This window comes from Phycodurus eques, chromosome 4 (genome assembly GCF_024500275.1).
Source record: "Phycodurus eques isolate BA_2022a chromosome 4, UOR_Pequ_1.1, whole genome shotgun sequence".
Lineage (NCBI taxonomy): Eukaryota > Metazoa > Chordata > Actinopteri > Syngnathiformes > Syngnathidae > Phycodurus > Phycodurus eques.
In genome coordinates this window covers 6,516,577-6,536,138 of record NC_084528.1, presented here as the reverse complement: position 1 = coordinate 6,536,138, position 19,562 = coordinate 6,516,577, and the positions used below count along the sequence as shown (strand labels likewise).

General features: G+C 40.5%; 1 protein-coding gene across 1 annotated transcript in view; it reads left to right on the top strand.

Annotated features, from left to right (window-relative positions):
* Window positions 1-19,562, top strand: part of zfpm2a (zinc finger protein, FOG family member 2a) — a 141,496-nt gene that overhangs the window by 56,149 nt on the left and 65,785 nt on the right. Inside the window, exon 4 of the mRNA XM_061675517.1 lies at window positions 11,342-11,466. Within this exon, the coding sequence (XP_061531501.1) occupies window positions 11,342-11,466 (125 nt within the window). The remainder of the gene's footprint in view (window positions 1-11,341; window positions 11,467-19,562) is intronic.

Genomic DNA, 19,562 nt, shown 5'->3' with positions numbered 1-19,562 from the left:
GCTCCAATCTAATTTAAGTGTGAGTGACGTTTAAGTCTAGTTCACCAATCAAACGAAACAAGAAAGTCACATGACGTCGCACGACGTCTTCAATTGGACTTCCCGGGCATAGGTGTTAACACGAGATAAGCCAGCCCGGTTGGTCGTCGTGCCTAGATGGCCACCATTTTTGGAAGGTCGTCGTTACGATGAACGCAACGACGCGCTACTCGTTTACATTTAGACAAACAAAAACAACAGCTTTCATGTATTGTAGTATTTGTCTGGCACTGTCTGCTCAAATGTGGACATTTCAGCTCACTTATAACTTGAGAAAACACCGTACAATAAATTACAAATGTTTTTGTTGTTTATTATTATTATTATTTTAATTGTTTGTGCTATTTACTCAGTACTTGAGTAATTATTTCACTGTGTACTTTTTACTCTTACTCAAGTAATTTTTGGGGGGACTACTTTTTACTTTTACTTGAGTCACATTATTATCAAGTAACAGTACTCTTACTTGAGGACAATATTGGGCTACTCTACCCACCTCTGGAACAACATCCTCTATTGCTACTCTTATGTTTAAGCAAAGTTTTTGCTCATCAGATAAGCCAGTGTTGTATTTGTTGCACTGGTCTTTTGTATTTTCGCGCTGAGGTGCTGCGGGTCGTGGCCCTGGTTGCGGTCCCAGCGGAACTGCGAAGCACACGTAACATCGGCGACAAGAGCTGATCCGCTAGTACATCTTGTATTCATTAGGAAAAGCGCCTACAATTATCTAATTGGTTTACGGATGTTAATGTTAAATGTATTAAGCGACGGAGCGATGTTAGGGATTATGTCACAACACAGAATGAACTAACTTCAAATTTAGAAATGGCCAATAAAAACCACAAAATATTGTACTTAATATTTTCCTGGAGGATGCATTTGGGATTAGCCTTTGAAGTTGGTAATAGTCAAAAATGAAGTGAAACAAACAATGATTTTAGTCAATTCTTCTCCAGAAGGAGAGTGCTGAAAGAGGAGGATGCTATTCATGTGGCACAGCTTGAAGCAGGCATCAGGTGCAGGTGGAGATGGGCCTGGTTAAAGTTGGAGGGCCTTAACAAAAAAGCAGAGAAATGAGGCAAATTGAATTTTAATCCTAAATTTGTACATCAATTTGTACTTGAGTGGTGTAAATAAATGTTTTTCTGCGTGAAGAAAATGTGTTTATTTTGCCTTATTGTACTCGTCAGAGTCTTCCAGATTGCTTAATTTATGTTAAATTAAAAAAAACTCTGTGGGTTTTTTTTTGGGTCACCTTTTTCATGTCTTTGGTGTTTACATGTCTTCTCTTTTCAAAGGAGATCTCGAGTGATTTTAGTTTTGGGACATTTTAGTATTGTGATTACTTTGTGAGCATAAAAAAAAATGTAGTGCAGGAATGAAATATTTTGTGACGTATATTTTACAATCGAAAAACAATCAATTGTGTTTCAAAGAGAACAACAACCGACGACTTGGTGAAAACATTGCTTCTGAGTTCAACCATTTGCCATGCAATGTTTTACACACTTTATTTATGAAACAAACAGGAGATGACAACTTCCTCTTGGCCCTTAAAATTCAGCCCAAGTTAAAAGACCATCCATTTCTCAATCATCTTGACACTCACAAGTGGGGTAATGTCCTTTTGATGGGTTGGAAATTTTGAGGAAAGCATTTAAAAGAATTGGCTTGCAGCAGGAGTGGTGTGTGTCCTCTAGATGTTGGTGGTGATATGGAATATATCTTTGTGCGAGGACAATCACTCTTTAAGTTTTTCTGTCTCCGTTTACATGCAATCAGTCGAAATTGCTGTGCTCCCCCAACAATGGCCATCTTGCAGATTGTTGTCAGCAGGCTGGCTGCTAACTTTGCCAGGTTTTGATTGAAGCAGCAACTTGTCAGCTGGTATAATTCATTTGTTCAACAACAACGAAGTTTGATTTCAGTGAAGATCCATAATTTTATCATGTTCAAACCACATTCATAGCCTGTATTTGGATCATCCTCCATTAACATTAAACTGGCACTAGCTGACAGCATCATACTTATTTAATTTGTAAAGTCTCAAGGGAATTGATTTGGTGCTGCAATCAGATGAATGATATCAGGGGGAAAAATGGTGGAAAGCAGCCTTACTTGCCTCACTTCAACCATGCATTTTCTACAGTCACATTCAGTGCCGTAGTTTGCATTAATGTGGGGTAGACTCTTGCGCGGAACGTTTTTTCAAGCTGTGTCCAACCTGACGCAGTGATATTCAATACCTCATCTGCCCTGCAACTCGGGCTGCACGATATTTTGTTTGAGCATCGTCATCGCGACGTACGTGTACGCAATAGTCAAATCGCAGGGTCTGCTGCGATGTTGGTTTTGTTGTCATTTTAAAAGTGACCAACAGAGAGACCTGTTTGTGCATGCTAATAGAAAGTACACTTGCTTCATTTCCTATTTCACTCTGCAGAATGAAACTAGGCAAGCATGCGACAGCTGCGTGAGTGCGCAAAGTGCGTTCAGGGACACTGCGTAATTGAGAATAAATGTGTTCTTTTGTAATACAATACATACCTGTGATTGTAAAAATTGATTACTAGGATCATTATTATTCGTATCAGAATGTGTACATTCTGATACAAATAATAATTATCACATATACATATACACACACAGTTATAATCAATCCATCCATTTTCCGCACCACTTTGAATTCCTCATTTTAAAAAAAACACCATTCAGGTTTTTCGTCATGGTTTTGAGATTGTAGGGTGAAAGCTGCAGTTGGCTACTAGTGTAGACTGACTGAATGGGTGGCAACAATTGGGAAATGAAATGCCAGTATTTTCAGGTTGAAAGCCCATCAACAACATTCATACCGCTTATCCTCACTAGGGTCGCGGGCATGCTGGACCAGTCGTCGACCGTCCTACCCAAAAGAACAACATCATCTGCAAAGAGCATTTTTTGTAAACGAGTAATTCAATTTACACGTGATTTGGTTATAAATTTCTTGAAGCAATAAACATGTAATGATTGGCTGATGGTCCAAGGATGAACCATAATACAGACAGCAAAAAGGTAGAACAATAACTTTAATCAACCAAAAGGGCACACAAGGCTAAGAGGTGCCACCCTCCAATTGACCATGCAAGAGGAGTAGGGGGTGGAGGTAAATGACATGCTGATGCGCAGACACAAGGAGAACATGCAAGGCGAGGCCGGATTTGGATCCGGGTCCTTTTGAACTGCGAGACAGATGTGCTAAACAGCCATCCACCGTGCCGCCCTTCGTCATCAACATATTGAAAGAAAAAAAAAAGAACTAGTGTTACCGGTGTACTTAGTTTAAAATGTTCTATGAACTATGAACTGAACTAGTTAATGTTTGGAACGGTGAACTGAACTTTCAACTAGTTTGCATAGAAAATTTACTTTCCCAAAACTGATCCTGTATTATTTCACATTGCAATATACAGTGGGTACGGAAAGTATTCAGACCACCTTACATTTTCCACTCTTTATTATATTGCAGCCATTTGCTAAAATCATTTAAGTTATTTTTTCCCTCAATGTACACACACCACCCCATATTGACAGAAAAAAAGGGAATTGTTGAAATATTTGCAGATTTATTAAAAAACAAAAACTGAAATATCACACAGCCATAAGTTTTCAGACCCTTTGCTGTGACACTCAAATATTTAACTTAGGTGCTGTCCATTTTTTCTGATCATCCTCTAGATGCTTCTACACCTTCATTGGAGTCCAGCTCTGTTTGATTATACTGATTGAACTTGATTAGGAAAGCCGCACACCTGTCTATATAAGACCTCACAGTGCATGTCAGAGCAAATGAGAATCATGAGGTCAAAGGAACTGTCTTAAGAACTCAGAGACAGAATTGTAGCAAGGCACAGATCTGGCCAAAGTTACAAAAAGAATTCTGCTGCACTTAAAGTTCCATAAAGCACAGTGGCCTCCATAATCCTTAAATTGAAGATGTTTGGGATGACCAGAACCCTTCCTCGAGCTGGCCGTCCAGCCAAACTGATCAATCGGGGAGAAGAGGCTTGGTGTGAGAGGTAAAGAAGAACCCAAAGATCACTGTAGCTGAGCTCCAGAGATGCAGTCGGGAGATGGGAGAAAGTTCTAGAAAGTCAACTATTACTGTAGCCCAACACCAGTCGGGGCTTTATGGCAGAGTGGCCCGACAGAAGCCTCTCAGAAGACACATGAAAGCCCGCATGGAGTTTGCTAAAAAAAAAAAAAAAAAAAAACACCTGAAGGATGATGACCCAAGATGGTGAGAAATAAGATTCTCTGGTCTGATGAGATCAAGATAGAAATTTTTGGCCTTATTATGAAGCGGTAGGTGTGGAGAAAACCAGGCACTGCTCATCCTCTGTCCAATACAATCCCAACAGTGAAGCATGGTGGTGGCAACATCATGCTGTGGGGGTGTTTGTCAGCTGCAGGGACAGGGAGACTGGTTTCAATCCAAGAAAAGATGAATGCGGCCAAGTACAGTTATGAATTTAAGGGGGTCTGAATATTTTCCGTACACACTGTATATTGCAGGTTTTAAAAAAACAATCGCGGTCATTTTTTCCCCCAATATCGTGCAACCCTACCTGCAGCCCGGTTGATCCATGAGCAAAGCAGTAACAAGCCCACACAAGTAAAATCTGAAATCTGACAACAACAACAACAACAAAACACACGATTGAATGAAACTGTCTGTTATTGTCTAAGAAACAGTTCAGGCTGTACCCTGCCTGTCTCCCAAAGTCAGCTTGGATAGACTGTAGCCCTAAACCACCCTAAACAAGACACAATCAATGGATAGATTCATGAAGATTCATGAAGATCTTATCAAGAAAAATATATGATATTATTATTATATTAATATTTAATATATCATGTACTGTGCATACAGTAACCATTGCTCTTCAAATGCAATTATGCTCAATGTTACTGTCTGTATTGTCACACAGCTTGGGTTGCTGACAATCAAAAGAAGCAGTTCCAGTGGGGAAGAAAATGAATCTGTACCTCGTCCACCATTTCTGTTTTGATTGATGGGAATGTGACGGCAAAATCAGCACAGGAAATGGCTTACTGATGCAGTAACAGTTCAGATGTCACAGCATCATAAATAGTACAATTAAGATATAAATATTGTTATATTTTTAAATATTCTTAAGTATATTGCTGTTTTTTTTATTATTATTATTACTATTCTTTATTGCAATCCACCCCCAATCTGCATGTACTGCAACCCACCAAACAATATAAAAAAATGTTCTCATTTTCTTTGCCCATTAAAGGCTCCCCATTAACTGTACATCACCTGAAAACAAGTCTGACCCTAAGTGGGCAATCTACCACCTCTTTGTTTTTTTCTTTACACACTTGAGCAGACTCATGCTGCTGCCTGGGAACAATCGATCAGCTCCTTCTTCCTGCTGTTCAAAAAGAACGGAGACAGGAGCAGCACCCTTTAGGCTTTTTTGGGGATAATAGAGGTGGGTGTCGAGAGTGAGGAGGAGGAGATGTACTGTGTGGTGGCTGAGAGGTGTTTTAAAGCAAGTGCCTCTCCCAAGAGATAATAGCGTGAGCTGTGGGTTATAAATGTTGCATTTTGCTCAGTGAGAATAGCAGTTTGGGTAAGGGGAAGGAGAAAGTTCATCGCTCTCTTATCAAAGCGCTGTGACATTTCTCCTTCAGCTGTAAAATTTCATATCACATAGGCCTATCAACTATAAAGATGTGACACCTCTTGTTGAACTGATACAGTGCATTCTATTTCACCCCATATGCCTCTCTTGTGGTATATTAACTTATTGCCCATTTGCTGTCTCTATAGCACTGCCTATCAGCACAGATGACTGTGATTCAGTAGAAACAACACAAGTGACCCACACAAGTTGAACTTGGAGCAACAGCCATTTATTAGCTTTAATTCAAAACTACAGCTTGATATCAACTGTCTGTCTTTGATTTATAACTGCATCAGCCCTTTCCTACAGTATAACCAAGAAAATCTACCTTGGAAAACCTTTCGTGGATGCTTTACCGTGACAAGTAATTTTCCAACCTGCAAGATGGTTCTTTGAACTAGTGAGACAAATTAAAATGAATACATTTTAAAGTGGGGCACTGATGGTGTAGTGCAGGGGTGTCAAACTAATTTTTGTCACAGGCCACATTGTAGTTACGGTTTCCCTCAGAGGGCCATTATGACTGTGAAACCATAAAAATCTTTAATCACCTCATCATATTATTACACATGAAATTTCTAAACTAGTTTTGGAATCAGAAATCAAGGGTAATAGGGTTTTCAACTATTGTTCATATTTGGTAACAGAAATGCTTGCAATATCTCAACATTATCGTTTATGAAATATGACAATTTGAAATTTTGGTACAGATTGGTACAGCAAATCATGGAAGTTGACATATGATTTGCCCTGCGCGGGCCACATAAAATCATGTGGCGGACCGGATCTGGCCCCCAGGCCTCGGGTTTGACACCTGTGGTGTAGTTGTACACTTGCCTGACTTTGGTGCGGCCAGCGTGGGTTCAGTTCCCACTCGGTGACGGTGTGAATGTGAGTGCAAATGGTTGTCCTTGTCTCTCTGTGCCCTGCGACTGACTGGCGACCAATTCAGGGTGTAGTCCGCCTTTCGCCCCAAGTCAGCTGGGGTAGGCTCCAGCGCCCTGCGACCCTAACCAGGATAAGCGGCTGAAAAATGGATGGATGGATGGAATTTTTTTTTATTTATGTGGAAATTATCTGAAGCAGGTCCACTGCTATCAAAAAAGGTTCTGCCGAAGCAATTTGATTAAGTAATTGGTCTTCTCAAATTATCAGCAGGGCTATTGCTCAAGGTCAGAAATGACATGTCAAGAATTCACCGCTATATATGCAATAAGGGAAACATCAAATAGAAATATGACTATAAGACACTTGAATCCCTATCAAACATCTTTGCACAGTATAAATAAAAACCTCCTTCAATTAAAAAAAATTATCACTGACAAAAAACAGATCAGAAAAACAGTATTTAACTGAGATGGAAGTAAGATTGTTTATATCTTTCAAGGTCTCCATGTATGAGTAGTCTAAACCAGGCTGGCACTCTGCCACCAAGGAACGTATTAGTATGCCATATGCTACTCAAGTGAGAGAGGAGGCATCCTATTGTCCAGTACAATAACAAAAATGGACACCGAGAAACAAACAGATGCCAGCATTGAGCATCCTGGGTGCTATCTGAGGAGGATCTCTCCACATAAAGGAACATTCATTGGTCTGCCAAGTATCTGTGGAGTGCAGGACCAGCCCCTAGAGTCTAGCGACAGATGATGATCTTATCGAGTGAGGTCCAGTGGGGTGTGTATGTGGGGGGCAGGTGAGAGGTAGGTGCAGTTGGGAGGTGTAGAGGGTCAAGGTGGCAGGGACATCCTGCTTTGAAATTAGAATAAAGCCTCATTATTGTATATTAGTTTGGAAATTGGATAAAGAGAACAGTCAACACATGGATTAAGTCTCCTAATAGCAGAGGTGGGAGTTACCTTTATGCAAGTCTCAAGCAAGTCCCAAGTCACTGTGAGAAGAAAAGCAAGTCAAGACGCCACTAAATTTCAAGCTAGACTGTGTTTCGAATGAAAAGATTCTAAGTTAATGATTATTTGCTAAAAGCAATCAAGTTGATCAGTTTGAACATTAACTATCTTGTCTTTGTAGTCTATTCAATTAAATATAGGTTGAACGTGATTTGAAAATCATTGTATTCTGTTTTTATTTATGTTTAACATAACGTCCCAACTTCATTGGAATTGGGGTTTTACATTAAAGGTTGTGTGTCATATGCTGTGGTCTCACTTTTTAAAATATAGTGCAGATAGCTTTATCACAGAGCTGACACATCGGATGACATTTGAATAGAGACACTTCAGTAAACATGTTCAGTAGCACAAAAATTGCATTCACACGTAGCTACTCACAACTTAGTAATAGCGGAATACACTTTTGTCAATGACATTTTTCTGGCCGTGATCGTAATGCGAGGTGATCCAATACAGCAGACCAATAACGCACCTGGCATCTTCTTCTCTTTTGTCATGCCCACAAACATCTCCACACCTTTTTTTGTTTTTGTTATCTCCACAACAGACCGCTAGCAACGCCGCTTCACTTCTTCTGCCTTCAGCGGTTGACATTACATTTTCGACGCTACTTTCTGCTCTGCGCTCACCTCATTAGTAAATGAAAGTGAGAGAGAGAGCGAGAGAGAGAAAAAAAAACTTTTCCGTGCCTATGAACCTAAACGAAAGGTTTGGACAGTTATCATAAAGTGTCTTAACCCTACTTACATTGCTTAGCTGTACTAAAACGTTCCATGGTTGTTCATGCAGGTGTCTCCGTCACACTGGCTAGTGCGCAACAGCGCAGACTGGGTTGCCAGGTTGGCGAGAATGACCCTCCCACATCGTTTCTATCTTTAAAAGTCAAGCCTCTTGGCTACCAAGTCTAAAGTCAAAAGTCAAATCTTTCTTAAATATTTGGCAAGCAAGTCACAAGTCATAAAACTGGCAGCTCGAGTCGACTTGAGTCAAGTCAATTGACTCGACTCCCCCCATTTCTGCCTAATAGTGATGATATTTCTTCTTGGTTTTGTTTGGTTCATGTAGCGTACAAAACGCAAGACCTTTTATTGCATCAAAGGAAGTAAATGACTTTGGCATCTATTGAAATTGTATAGCACTTTTTAGGGACTCAAATACAATTCACAGTAAAAATAAAATTACGATTTTAAATATACTAGATAATAATAATATACAGTATATGATTATATGATACGGCAACTCAAAAGCACAAGGGGCAGTGGACTGGCGAGTGAGTCTAGATGTGTCGTGTTTCACTTTTAGAAACATATTAAAGTGAACATGGAACACACAGACAGTTCATGAAGGCAACTCATTATTCATCTATGGATGTTTTTTGTGGAGTCCGTGAGTACCTACAACAGATGTGCCCAGCCATCTGTGCAGCGCAGTCCTCAGGCAACATTTGTTGTGAGACGCACACAACTGGAACCCAAACACGGTGAACCACAAACCACACAAATTGCCCCTTAAACTCCCACTTCCCCCTCCTCTACTCACATGCACCTGCACTCATCACTACCCACTATAAGCGGTGCCCCCCCCCCCCCCCCCCTCCCAAAAAAAAAAAAAAAAGGACAGGCAAGACCAAAGAAAAGACAAAGAAAAGCTGGCTGGAGGTTGGTTGAGCTGCGTGTCAAGTGGCGCTAAACAGTAACGTGCATCCAAGTGTTTAAAGGCCGTGGCTCCTATCTGAGGACAAACAGTATGCATCAAGCGGTGGCTGTTGATCTCAGTGATGACAACCAGCTGTGCACCAGTGTTTAATTATTTCTCCATAATGAGCTTACTCACCTTGCACTGCAGCAGCAGTGACGCAAGAGGCGAGAGAAAAGATTAAAGGGATGACTTATACATCACTTAAAGTAGATGCATACTTATCTATTTGCAGATACAAAGACAAAGACTGGAGCAAATTATACGTGACATTTAGGTTTTCCCTGTTATACCATGATCACAATTGATAAATCAGCACTGCTGACGAAAAAGGTTATTATTTATTATATTATTATTTTAAGATTATTTTCATGAAAGTAGGAAGCATAAAAGTCTAAATTTCTATCACATCACACCAAACAGATACAATAGTGAACTGGGGATACACATCTGGTATTTAAAAAGTACCAAAGACCTGAATAGTTCGTTGTGCCACATAACCGTTGGAAAGTTCAAATGGCATCAGACCAGTGACAACTCGACATTAGAGGCCAATTCCATGACATTAAATTCACAGTAGTGACTCAATTGCAAAGCCAATGTATGTACATGGTAATATATAATCCTTCTAGTGCTGTTTTTAGAGTCATTCCGCTGGTGTGTAACTTGCTGACATCCTGTTCCTGGCAGCTTTCTGTTCACCATTCAAACAGTGGGCGAGGCTGGCATGTGGCATTATTTTTTCCGTTTGAATTCGAATTAATTTCATTTCCTTTGTTTAACCAGCTAAGGCAATTGACAGCAGTTTTTCATTTACAATGCCAACCTAATGCCGAATGTAGGGTTCAGTGTCTCGCCCAAGGACGCTTTGACAGCAGACAGTCGGAGCAGAAATTGGAACCAGCAACCCTTCGGTCAGTGGACGACCCGCTCTACCAACTGAGCCACAGCCAGCTTTCGGTAGCTATACATTGCTGTGCCAGCTGTGTAGCTACAATTATATTTCAGTTTAATGATTCATTTGTTCTCTGTGTCATTCAGTGCACGTATCAAAGCTAGGAATCACACATAGCATTGATATTGGATAAAAACAACAATAGCTCAGACAGTAAGGGAGTGTATTGTTGTATCCCTACTTTGTTGTCACATTTGAATTATCTACAGTTGTGGGTAAGCATTTTTTTTTTCTATGTCGCAGAATGGTGATGATGCTTTACTAAGAACAGTGACCCCTGCCCTCTCAAATTGTATTCAGTTGATTCAGTAATCAAACTTAACAAAGGCTAGGGTATTTCTTGGATCTGCTTTTGGTCAGAGTTTGTCAAACTTTATCAAACAGAGTTTGCAGTTTCATGTGTGAGTCTGCCAGGAGAAGACCAAATATTTTCACAGTTGTGAGCTGCGTTCTCCCTTTGTACGATACACAAACAAACTTGCCCCTACAGGAAAACATCCGCCTGAGTACACTGTGCAGCAGCCTGCCTTGGAGTTCATCATAACTATTAGATTAAACACCATTCCTAAAAATGTACACTCCATCTGATAGATAAGATAGCTGGGGGTGTCAGGGAGGTGAGCACCGGTAGTACTAACAGTGCTATCCGGTTTCACTGTTAATTAAGTGGAGCACTGTAAAAAAAAAAATAACGAGGGCCCTGCCTTCCTGGAATTACAAAAATAGTCCTGTTACTATCCAGCCAGCCGCCTGCAATGTCTCATAGAGATTATCTCAACCGAAGACACCTTTCAAGTAACGTTACTGCACGATGCATCTGAGGTACACCATCAGATGGCTGCTTGCTCGATTTGTTTATCTATTTTGAAACTGCTTAGCTTTAACCTTTAAATGTTTGTACCGCAGGGCTTGGAGATAATCATATGATGGCGACTGTAGGGTTTAGGAGAAAGAACAATGACTGAGTGTCACTGTGATTTGCCGTGGAACTCGTGCGCTAAATTGAGCTGTGTGGTTAACTGTTATGGTCGTTGTGTTTTCAGGAGAGCTTGATGCGTTTCTTAAAGACGGCGAGCGCCGGATCCACAGCCGTCAGCAGCTGCCTGTGGGAACAACTTGGGGACCCTTCGAAGGGAAGATTGAGATGGGTACCGAGAACAGCACACTGGTATGTTCCTGTTGTATTCGATGAAATTACTCTACATGTCAAAGGAAACAAAGATTTCAACCTTGGTAAGAGTGGCATGAAATTAATTGTGTGTGTGGGGGGGTGTACAAACAAAATTATGCCATTTCAGAAGTGAGTTTGAAGTCTCATCTGTCCTTAACACTGGAAAATTGTACTTTTCCTTTACATTACGTGAAGTTTTATATTGGCAGTGTAGAAAAAAAGATACATGGGGATTGATTACTGCAATGACTACTTTATTTATTTAGCAGATTTAGAAGTCAATTGTACACAATGTAATTAAGTGTTGTGAGGGTCGTCCATGTTGGTTCTTGTTTCTGATGTTGTTACTGATCATACATATGAGTACACACCCTAATTCCAATGAAGTTAGGACACGGTGTAAAACGTAAACACATGTAAATCATTTGTATTCTTTTTTTTAATTTACATTTTATACAATGTCCCAACTTCATTGGAATTGGGCCTTGTAGTATTAAGTTCCATAATTGTATAAAAATCAGAAACATTTTCTAAATTGTATTCATAGCGTTAGTATAACAGCAATAAATATTAACATTATAACCATTTTATATTGACTCACCACTAACTGGCCACAACGTTAAGTGCAACCGGCCAATCTTGACATGAAAATAAATATATATTTATTACTATTTGTTGTTATTCGTGGGCTGCACGTAAAGACGTGGCTATCACTGATAAGGATTCCCCTCCTCTCATGTAGCTAAATAATGCATATCCAAACTATTGGAAACATCGCATTAAACTGCGACTAGAAATGTATTACTAACTTGAAACTTCACTGATAGTGTATTTTAAAATGAATTTTCTTCATAAATTTATATGACAACACACTTAACGTCAATTCAATAATAATAATAATAATAAAAAGGATGCTACCCAAGACTGGGCGGCTTTCTATCTTTGGCCTCTAAGATCCAGCTAAGCTGAGTGTTGACCTGTTGCTCTGGTGGAGTGAAGAGTCCTCCACGGATTTGATACGCTGTTCTACATTTGGAGTAATTAACACATTCCTATTAAAACTGTAACCAGTCTCACATTCCCTTTGCAAAGACACATAAGGCACCCCATGAGGATTTGGGACTCAGAGTCTCACCACCTCCCACCCGCTCGATTCCCCAGATTGCAATAACCACACAACTTTATTAAACCATTTTCAGAGAAGTTTCAAATGTTTTTCTAAGCTGTCCTCATCGTTTTGAAGTCATCAGTGGCTTTAGATAGCTTTGAGCCCCATTATAGCCATGAAATATGGCTGTTTTCAGGGTAAACTCAGTTACTGAACACCTCAAGTACACTTCCAAAGTAAAACATTCCAAGTGCTAGATTAATTCCCCTGAAAGTTATCCTCCAAACCCAACCTTCAGCAGTCCCTTACACTTATCAAAAGATAACATTTTTTACTTTTCTCACTGTGTGAAAACTTAAAATGAGCACCGGTACTATCAACCTACTGGATGATATGCTTCAGTTAATTGTTGAATCCTGCTCCTGGCAAGAGTGAGGTGTTCTTAACTAAGTGCCCTCCAAGGAATTCATCACTACCTAGCAGATCCTCATTCTAGTCTATTATTTTGTGAGCAAGTTCTGGTCATACGCTTTAATTGGCTACATGGGGTTACAGAATATGCCAAACCTTCCTTGCAATTAAAAGCAAAGGAAGAACCTACAGCATCTTGCCTTTAAGGATCTCTGGTGTGGCTACTCTCAGGGGACCCTTTCAGTGCTTTGCTTCTTGCCCTCCTCTTTTCCTAGGTTCAATCTCTCATAAGGATACAGGCTGTTAGCAGCTCCTCAGTATGTCTCATTAAAGGCTAGGTCAGCACAACTTGCAGTATTGTCCTAGTGAGCTTCCCAAGGTTTAATGCAACTTTTTTTAGTTTTACAACTACCCATCAGTTGTTGTAATTTGGTACGACAAGGGGCTTGTCTCAAACACATTGCAACTCACCATGATACAGTTTAAAATGGTAAACTGCTGGCTTGTGTTTCCACTGTAGACAGAATGGCAATAACAGACACTTTCTAACAGAAATAGTGGTGCATCAGAACAGCACTAGCTGGCTAATGATCCAAAACACACTACTGAAATGATCATCAGGTCATTTTCTCAGAGGTAGATACTTGGCATCTTGGCTTTGATCCTCAGAATGGACCGTAGGCTTTCATCAGTGAGGTGACGCCGATGTAATGTTTTATTTTGTCAATATTCATCACAGAAAACAGCCTCTCACGCAGATGTTCGTAAATGTTTAGATACTATACTACCCAGAAGGCTTAGTGCGAAAGACCGGAACGGGACGCGTGGGTACTGTTGTTGGTCGACGAGTTAGTATGGGAGCTTTGCTAAAGGACAATAAAGATGTTGTTACATGTTGCAATTCCTGATTTGTTTAAATAAGAAACAAACAACATGTGCTACCAAAGATATACAGCGTTTTAGCGCCACACAGACGGAGCTTCATAATGTCTACGGGTAGTCTGTTGTTTGGTAAAGGAGCTGTTGTGTTGCATTTGGGGATTTGTAGTGTGTCACATCACGTCATTAAAAAACAATATTGTGGCATGTTAGGGAATTGGAGGAAATATGGGTATTCCAACATGCTTTCCTTTAGTTCAATCATCATATTTGGTTGTTATCAATGCCTCTTTAATGTGTTATTATGTACTGACATGGTGTAATAGTTAAAATGGTGTTATTTGTAGTCGTGTAAAGCCGTGGTTCTCAACCTTTTTTTGTCTTGTGTACCTCCTGAAAATCTTTGTCATAACAGGCGTACCCCCTCACTCTTATGTGTTGATGATTCTCCAAAAGTAAAACTTAACGCAATTGATCATTGAATGAAAATCATTTTATTTGATCTCCTTAATTTGAACCTTTAATTTGCGTTAAGTTTTACTTAATTTTTTTTTAAATTTGCAGGCATTTTTATCTCCCATTAAACATACAAATTAATATGTTGCTTTGAAAATAAATAATATAAATTTATAAAATCAAATCAAAATAATAAACGTGCCTTTGTTATATATAAATCAACAGAAGTGTTATATGAACTCTCTCCTGAATCCAGAGCAACTGGACATTTCAGCCATTTATCCATATTTGCCTATATGTATGGCAAGGCTGTGCCACAGGCTATTCTCTTCCCGGGTAAACTAGTTGTAGCGCACACATACCATTTTATTGACAGCCTTATAAAATGACTAAAAATATTTACTTATCATCTTGGAAATAATTATTCAATGTGTCCATGCTGGATCGGGAGGGTTACTTTAAAAATGTATTCCGATAGTTACTAGTGACCTGTTAAAAAAAAATCTAGTTAGTAATGTGATCTAAGTAACATAAGAATAAAGTAATGTAACTTGATTACGTTTAAGTACTTTTGGATTACTCAATAACAAATGTGCTAATAAAATGTTTGTTTGTTTGTTTGTTTGTTTTGTTTGCTTGTTTGTTTTGGAATGCGGGAGGAAGCTGGAGCACCCCAAATACAAATCCTCAGAACTGTGAGGCAGACTTGGGAACCACATGGATGAATGGATGGATGGATGGATGGATGGATTGAAGGACAATGGAAACAATTGTTTAGTTCCATGAGTAAAGGGGTTTTCAAACAGTCCCAGAAGACTTGACTTAGATAGATAGATAGATAGATAGATAGATAGATAGATAGATAGATAGATAGATAGATAGATAGATAGATAGATAGATAGATAGATAGATAGATAGATAGATAGATAGATAGATAGATCGAGGGAAATTACAGTTACTAGATTCATAAAGTTTTTAAAAGTTTTTAACATGAGCCAAATACTCGGTGTTTGCTATAACGAGCGCACGTATGCACACAAACACGCACGCACGCGCTTGTAGATACGGTACGGTATGTGACGTCACACTACAGTATAGTAGTTCACAATCAATGCTTTTCGAATAACATGACAAAAACATCAAAATTTTAAATAAAATAGATCGTACTCACCGGAGATGCTGATGGAGACACAGCAGACCTCCTTCCTTTCCTTCTGGCTGTCTGCGTAAGGTAGCTCAGACATGCTGCCCTGATTTTGCCCCAAAATCCTTTTATGGGTTGATAACAAGACAGACAATAATATGTTGGTTGACCTAGCTCCCAAAAGTTGTATTGTTTTTTTTTAAGTGGCCTTGAAAATGAATTTTTAATCATGTCCAAAATTATCATCTTCAGTAAATTCTCATGCACATATTCAGATGAACCAATCAGACGATGGGAAAAATACCAACGTGATTTGGCCTGCATGAAGGCGCAGAGTAGTGAATCTAAAATCTGACTGGTTAGACCATTCCAATGATGTGTGTATGTGTGTGTGTGTGTGTGTGTGTGTGTGTGTGTGTGTGTGTGTGTTTTACTTGCTTGATGCCGGCATTCATTTAGATGGCAACAGATTTGAAGTTGAAATCTGATTGGACAAATTTTATATATATATATATATATATATATATATATATAATAAATTGGAGACTCTAAATTGCCCGTACGTGTGGCTGTGAGTGCGAATGGTTGTCTGTTTGTATGTGCCCTGCGATTGGCTGGCAACCAGTTCAGGGTGTACCCTACCTCCTGCCCGATGACAGCTGGGATAGGCTCCAGCACGCCCGCGACCCTAGTGAGGATAAGCGGCTCAGAAAATGGATGGATGGATGTTTTAAATGACAGAAATGAGCACTCTACTGTACTATAGCAAACATATAGGAATAAAATAATTAAATAGAATGTAAATAATGATAATAATTTCATTTGAAATCGCACTACTCCTTGTGCATTGAAATCTTCTTTTCCTTTCGGCTTGTCCCTTCAGGGGTCTCCACAGCGCGTCTTTTCCATGTAAGCCTATCTCCTGCATCCTCCTCTTGAACACCAACTGCCCTCATGTCTTCCCTCATGACATCCATCAACATTCTCTTTGGTCTTCCTCTAGCTCTCTTGCATGGCAGCTCCATCCCCATCACTCTTCTACCAATATACAGAAGTTCTCGAGTTAAGACGCACTCGACCTACGACGTTTCGACTTTATGACGCCCGTGCCTCGTCCGCCATTTTGTCCCAGGCCCATAGTGTTTCTGCTTAGCTAGTGCATAGTGCTTATCTGTGTTTGTGCGGCGGGGGTATCTTTGCCTTTTTCACCCTCCTTTTTTCACACTCTCAGCAGTAATGGTAAGTACAGCATCTTATTTTTTTTATTTTAATGTATTTTAGTTTCTTTTACGAAGTGTTAACCGTTCCTGCTACGGTCACCTGACCGTGGTCGGGAGACGCAGGGGTTAACTCCCTTCTCTCGTTGCACAGCTGAGCTGGGTGGCGGCAACAATAAAGGCACGAAGCACCGATTTGCTGCTTTAATGGCTTTATTAGCTCCTCTGCACATTCAACGTCAACGGGTCCTTCGCTAATCGCTACTCTTCGCCGGTCGGCGTCACGACACTTGCTATTGTACACACTCGCACCGGCGAGCACTCCTTCCTCCTTCACAGTCCCGCCGGACGACGCCTGCGGACGACACCGCCGGACGACGCCTCACTCACACATCGACGCACACGCCCAGACACACTGAGCTTGCTGTCACAATGCCCGTAACTGAAGTATTTCGCCGTAAATTTCGAATTTAGCGGTGAAATCCGCGGAAAATCATGTTACGTCGCCACCGTAGGAACAGAACTCGTTCGGAAATCGAGGACTTCCTGAACGCACTATCTCGCCTCTGGACGTGTCCAAACCATTCAAGTCTGGTCTCTCTAACTTTGTCTCCAAAACATCGAACATTGGCTGTCCCTCTGATGAGCTCATTTCTAATCCAATCCAACCTGCTCACTCCTAGAGAGAACCTCAACATCTTCCATACCTCCACAGGAATGTCATCAGAACCAACTGCCTTTCCATTTTTCATCCTCTTTAGTGCCTTTCTAACTTCCGCCTTACTAATCATTGCCAGTTCTTGGTCCACCACATTTACCTCTTCTACTCTTCCTTCGCTCTCATTTTCCTCATTCATCAACTCCTCAACATATTCTTTCCATCTATCCAGCACACTACTGGCACCATTCAACACATTTCCATCTCTATCCTTAATCACCCCAACCTGCTGCACATGCTTCCCATCTCTATCCCTCTGTTTGGCCAACCTGTATAGATCATTTTCTCCTTCTTTAGTGTCCAACCTGGCATACATCCCATTCAACACTCTTCCTTTCTCAGCTTCCACCACATGGTTCTCTGCTCTGCCTCTGTCTTCTTAATCTTCCTCCCCACCACCAGAGTCATCTTACCCACCACCATCCTATACTGTCCAGCCACACTCTCCCTACCACTACCTTACAGTGAGTAACCTCCTTCAAATGACATCGTCTGCACATGATGTAATCCACCTGCGTGCTTCTACCTCTGCTGTTGTAGGTCACCCTATGTTCCTGCCTCTTCTGGAAGAAAGTGTTCACTACAGCCATATCCATCCTTTTTGCAAAGTCTACCACAATCTGTCCCTCCAAGTTCCTTTCCTGGATGCCGTACTTACCCATCACTTCTTCAGCACCCCTGTTTCGTTCACCAACATGTCCATTACAATCTGCACCAATCACGACTCACTCTCTGTCTGGGATGCTCAGAACCACTTCGTCTCCCAGAATTTCTCTTTCACCTCTAGGTCACATCCTACCTGTGGGGCATAGCCGCTAATCACATTATACATAACAGCCTCAATTTCAGGTTTCAGCCTCATCACTCGATCTGATAGTCTTTTCACCTCCAAGACATTCTCTTCCTTTAAAATAACCTCGACTCCATTTCTCTTCTCATCTACACCATGGTAAAATAATTTGAACCCTGCCCCTAAACTTATAGCTTTACTGCCTTTCCACCTGCTCTCCTGGATACACAATATATCAACCTTTCTCATCATCATCGTCAACCAATTCCCGAGTTTTTCCTGTCATAGTCCCAACATTCGAAGTCCCCCCATTCAGTTCTAGGCTTTGTGCTTTCCTCTTCTCTTTCTGCCTAAGAACCCGCTTTCCACCTCTCCTTCATCTTCGACCCACAGTAGCTGAATTTTCACTGGCGCCCTGTAGATTAACGGCGCCGGTGGCGGACGTTGTTAGCCTGGGCAACGACTTATCCGGTATGGATTTTTTGGATGAACGCTCTTTGGATGAACGCTCATATTTGTATGGATAATTTTCAGCCGGATGCCCTTCCTGACGCAGGCCTCTGCATTTTTCCGGGCTTGGGACCGGCCTACGGCCTTTGCACTGGTTTGTGCCCCCCATAGGGCTGCATTGTGCATTGTAATACATAAATCCATACAATATATGTAGATTTGATGATGGAGTATGCAAAATACTGTTGCATCTAAGTTGCAGTAATACTAGTCTTTTTAATTTTTTACAGAGCATGAAGAATGTATGCCTGTGCGTGTTGTTATTTGCTGTGTTTGTAGGTTTTTGCACCGATTGTGTTCAAATAGAATTGTTTTTTCAAGGTTTATAACTACTGCAATATTAATACTAGTTACGTTAGCTCATCTTTGACTTTTCACATTATGTGTTAGCATTAAGCGAGCAGACTTTTGAAAAACTGTTATCTGCCACATCGCACGTGGCAGGCTCAGGGAGGGCAGACTAGACATGCTTAGAAAAAGGTTTACTCCTCAGTTACTTTTTTTGTTTGCAACACAAAGCAAAACAATCTTACAAGCAATGGCTCGTAACTTGAAAAACTCATAAGTGGGGGCACTCAAGTCAAGGTAACACTGTACCTCTCAGTCTGCAGCAAAAATAAAGAAATTTGCCTCACTTTTCCAATATCTTTGGAGGTGAGTGAGTTTTTTATTATTCCTACTTGGCATGTGACTTTTGTACAGAAGTACAGTACAACTCTTCTCTGTTTTGTATTTTCAATTCCCGTTGCTCAGAATTGATGATTCTCTGTCAACCAACCAAAAGACTGCAGGATAACTTACTCCAAAGGTCCCATATTTTGGATACTAAGACCTCCATAGAATGACTCTCTGACATGCGC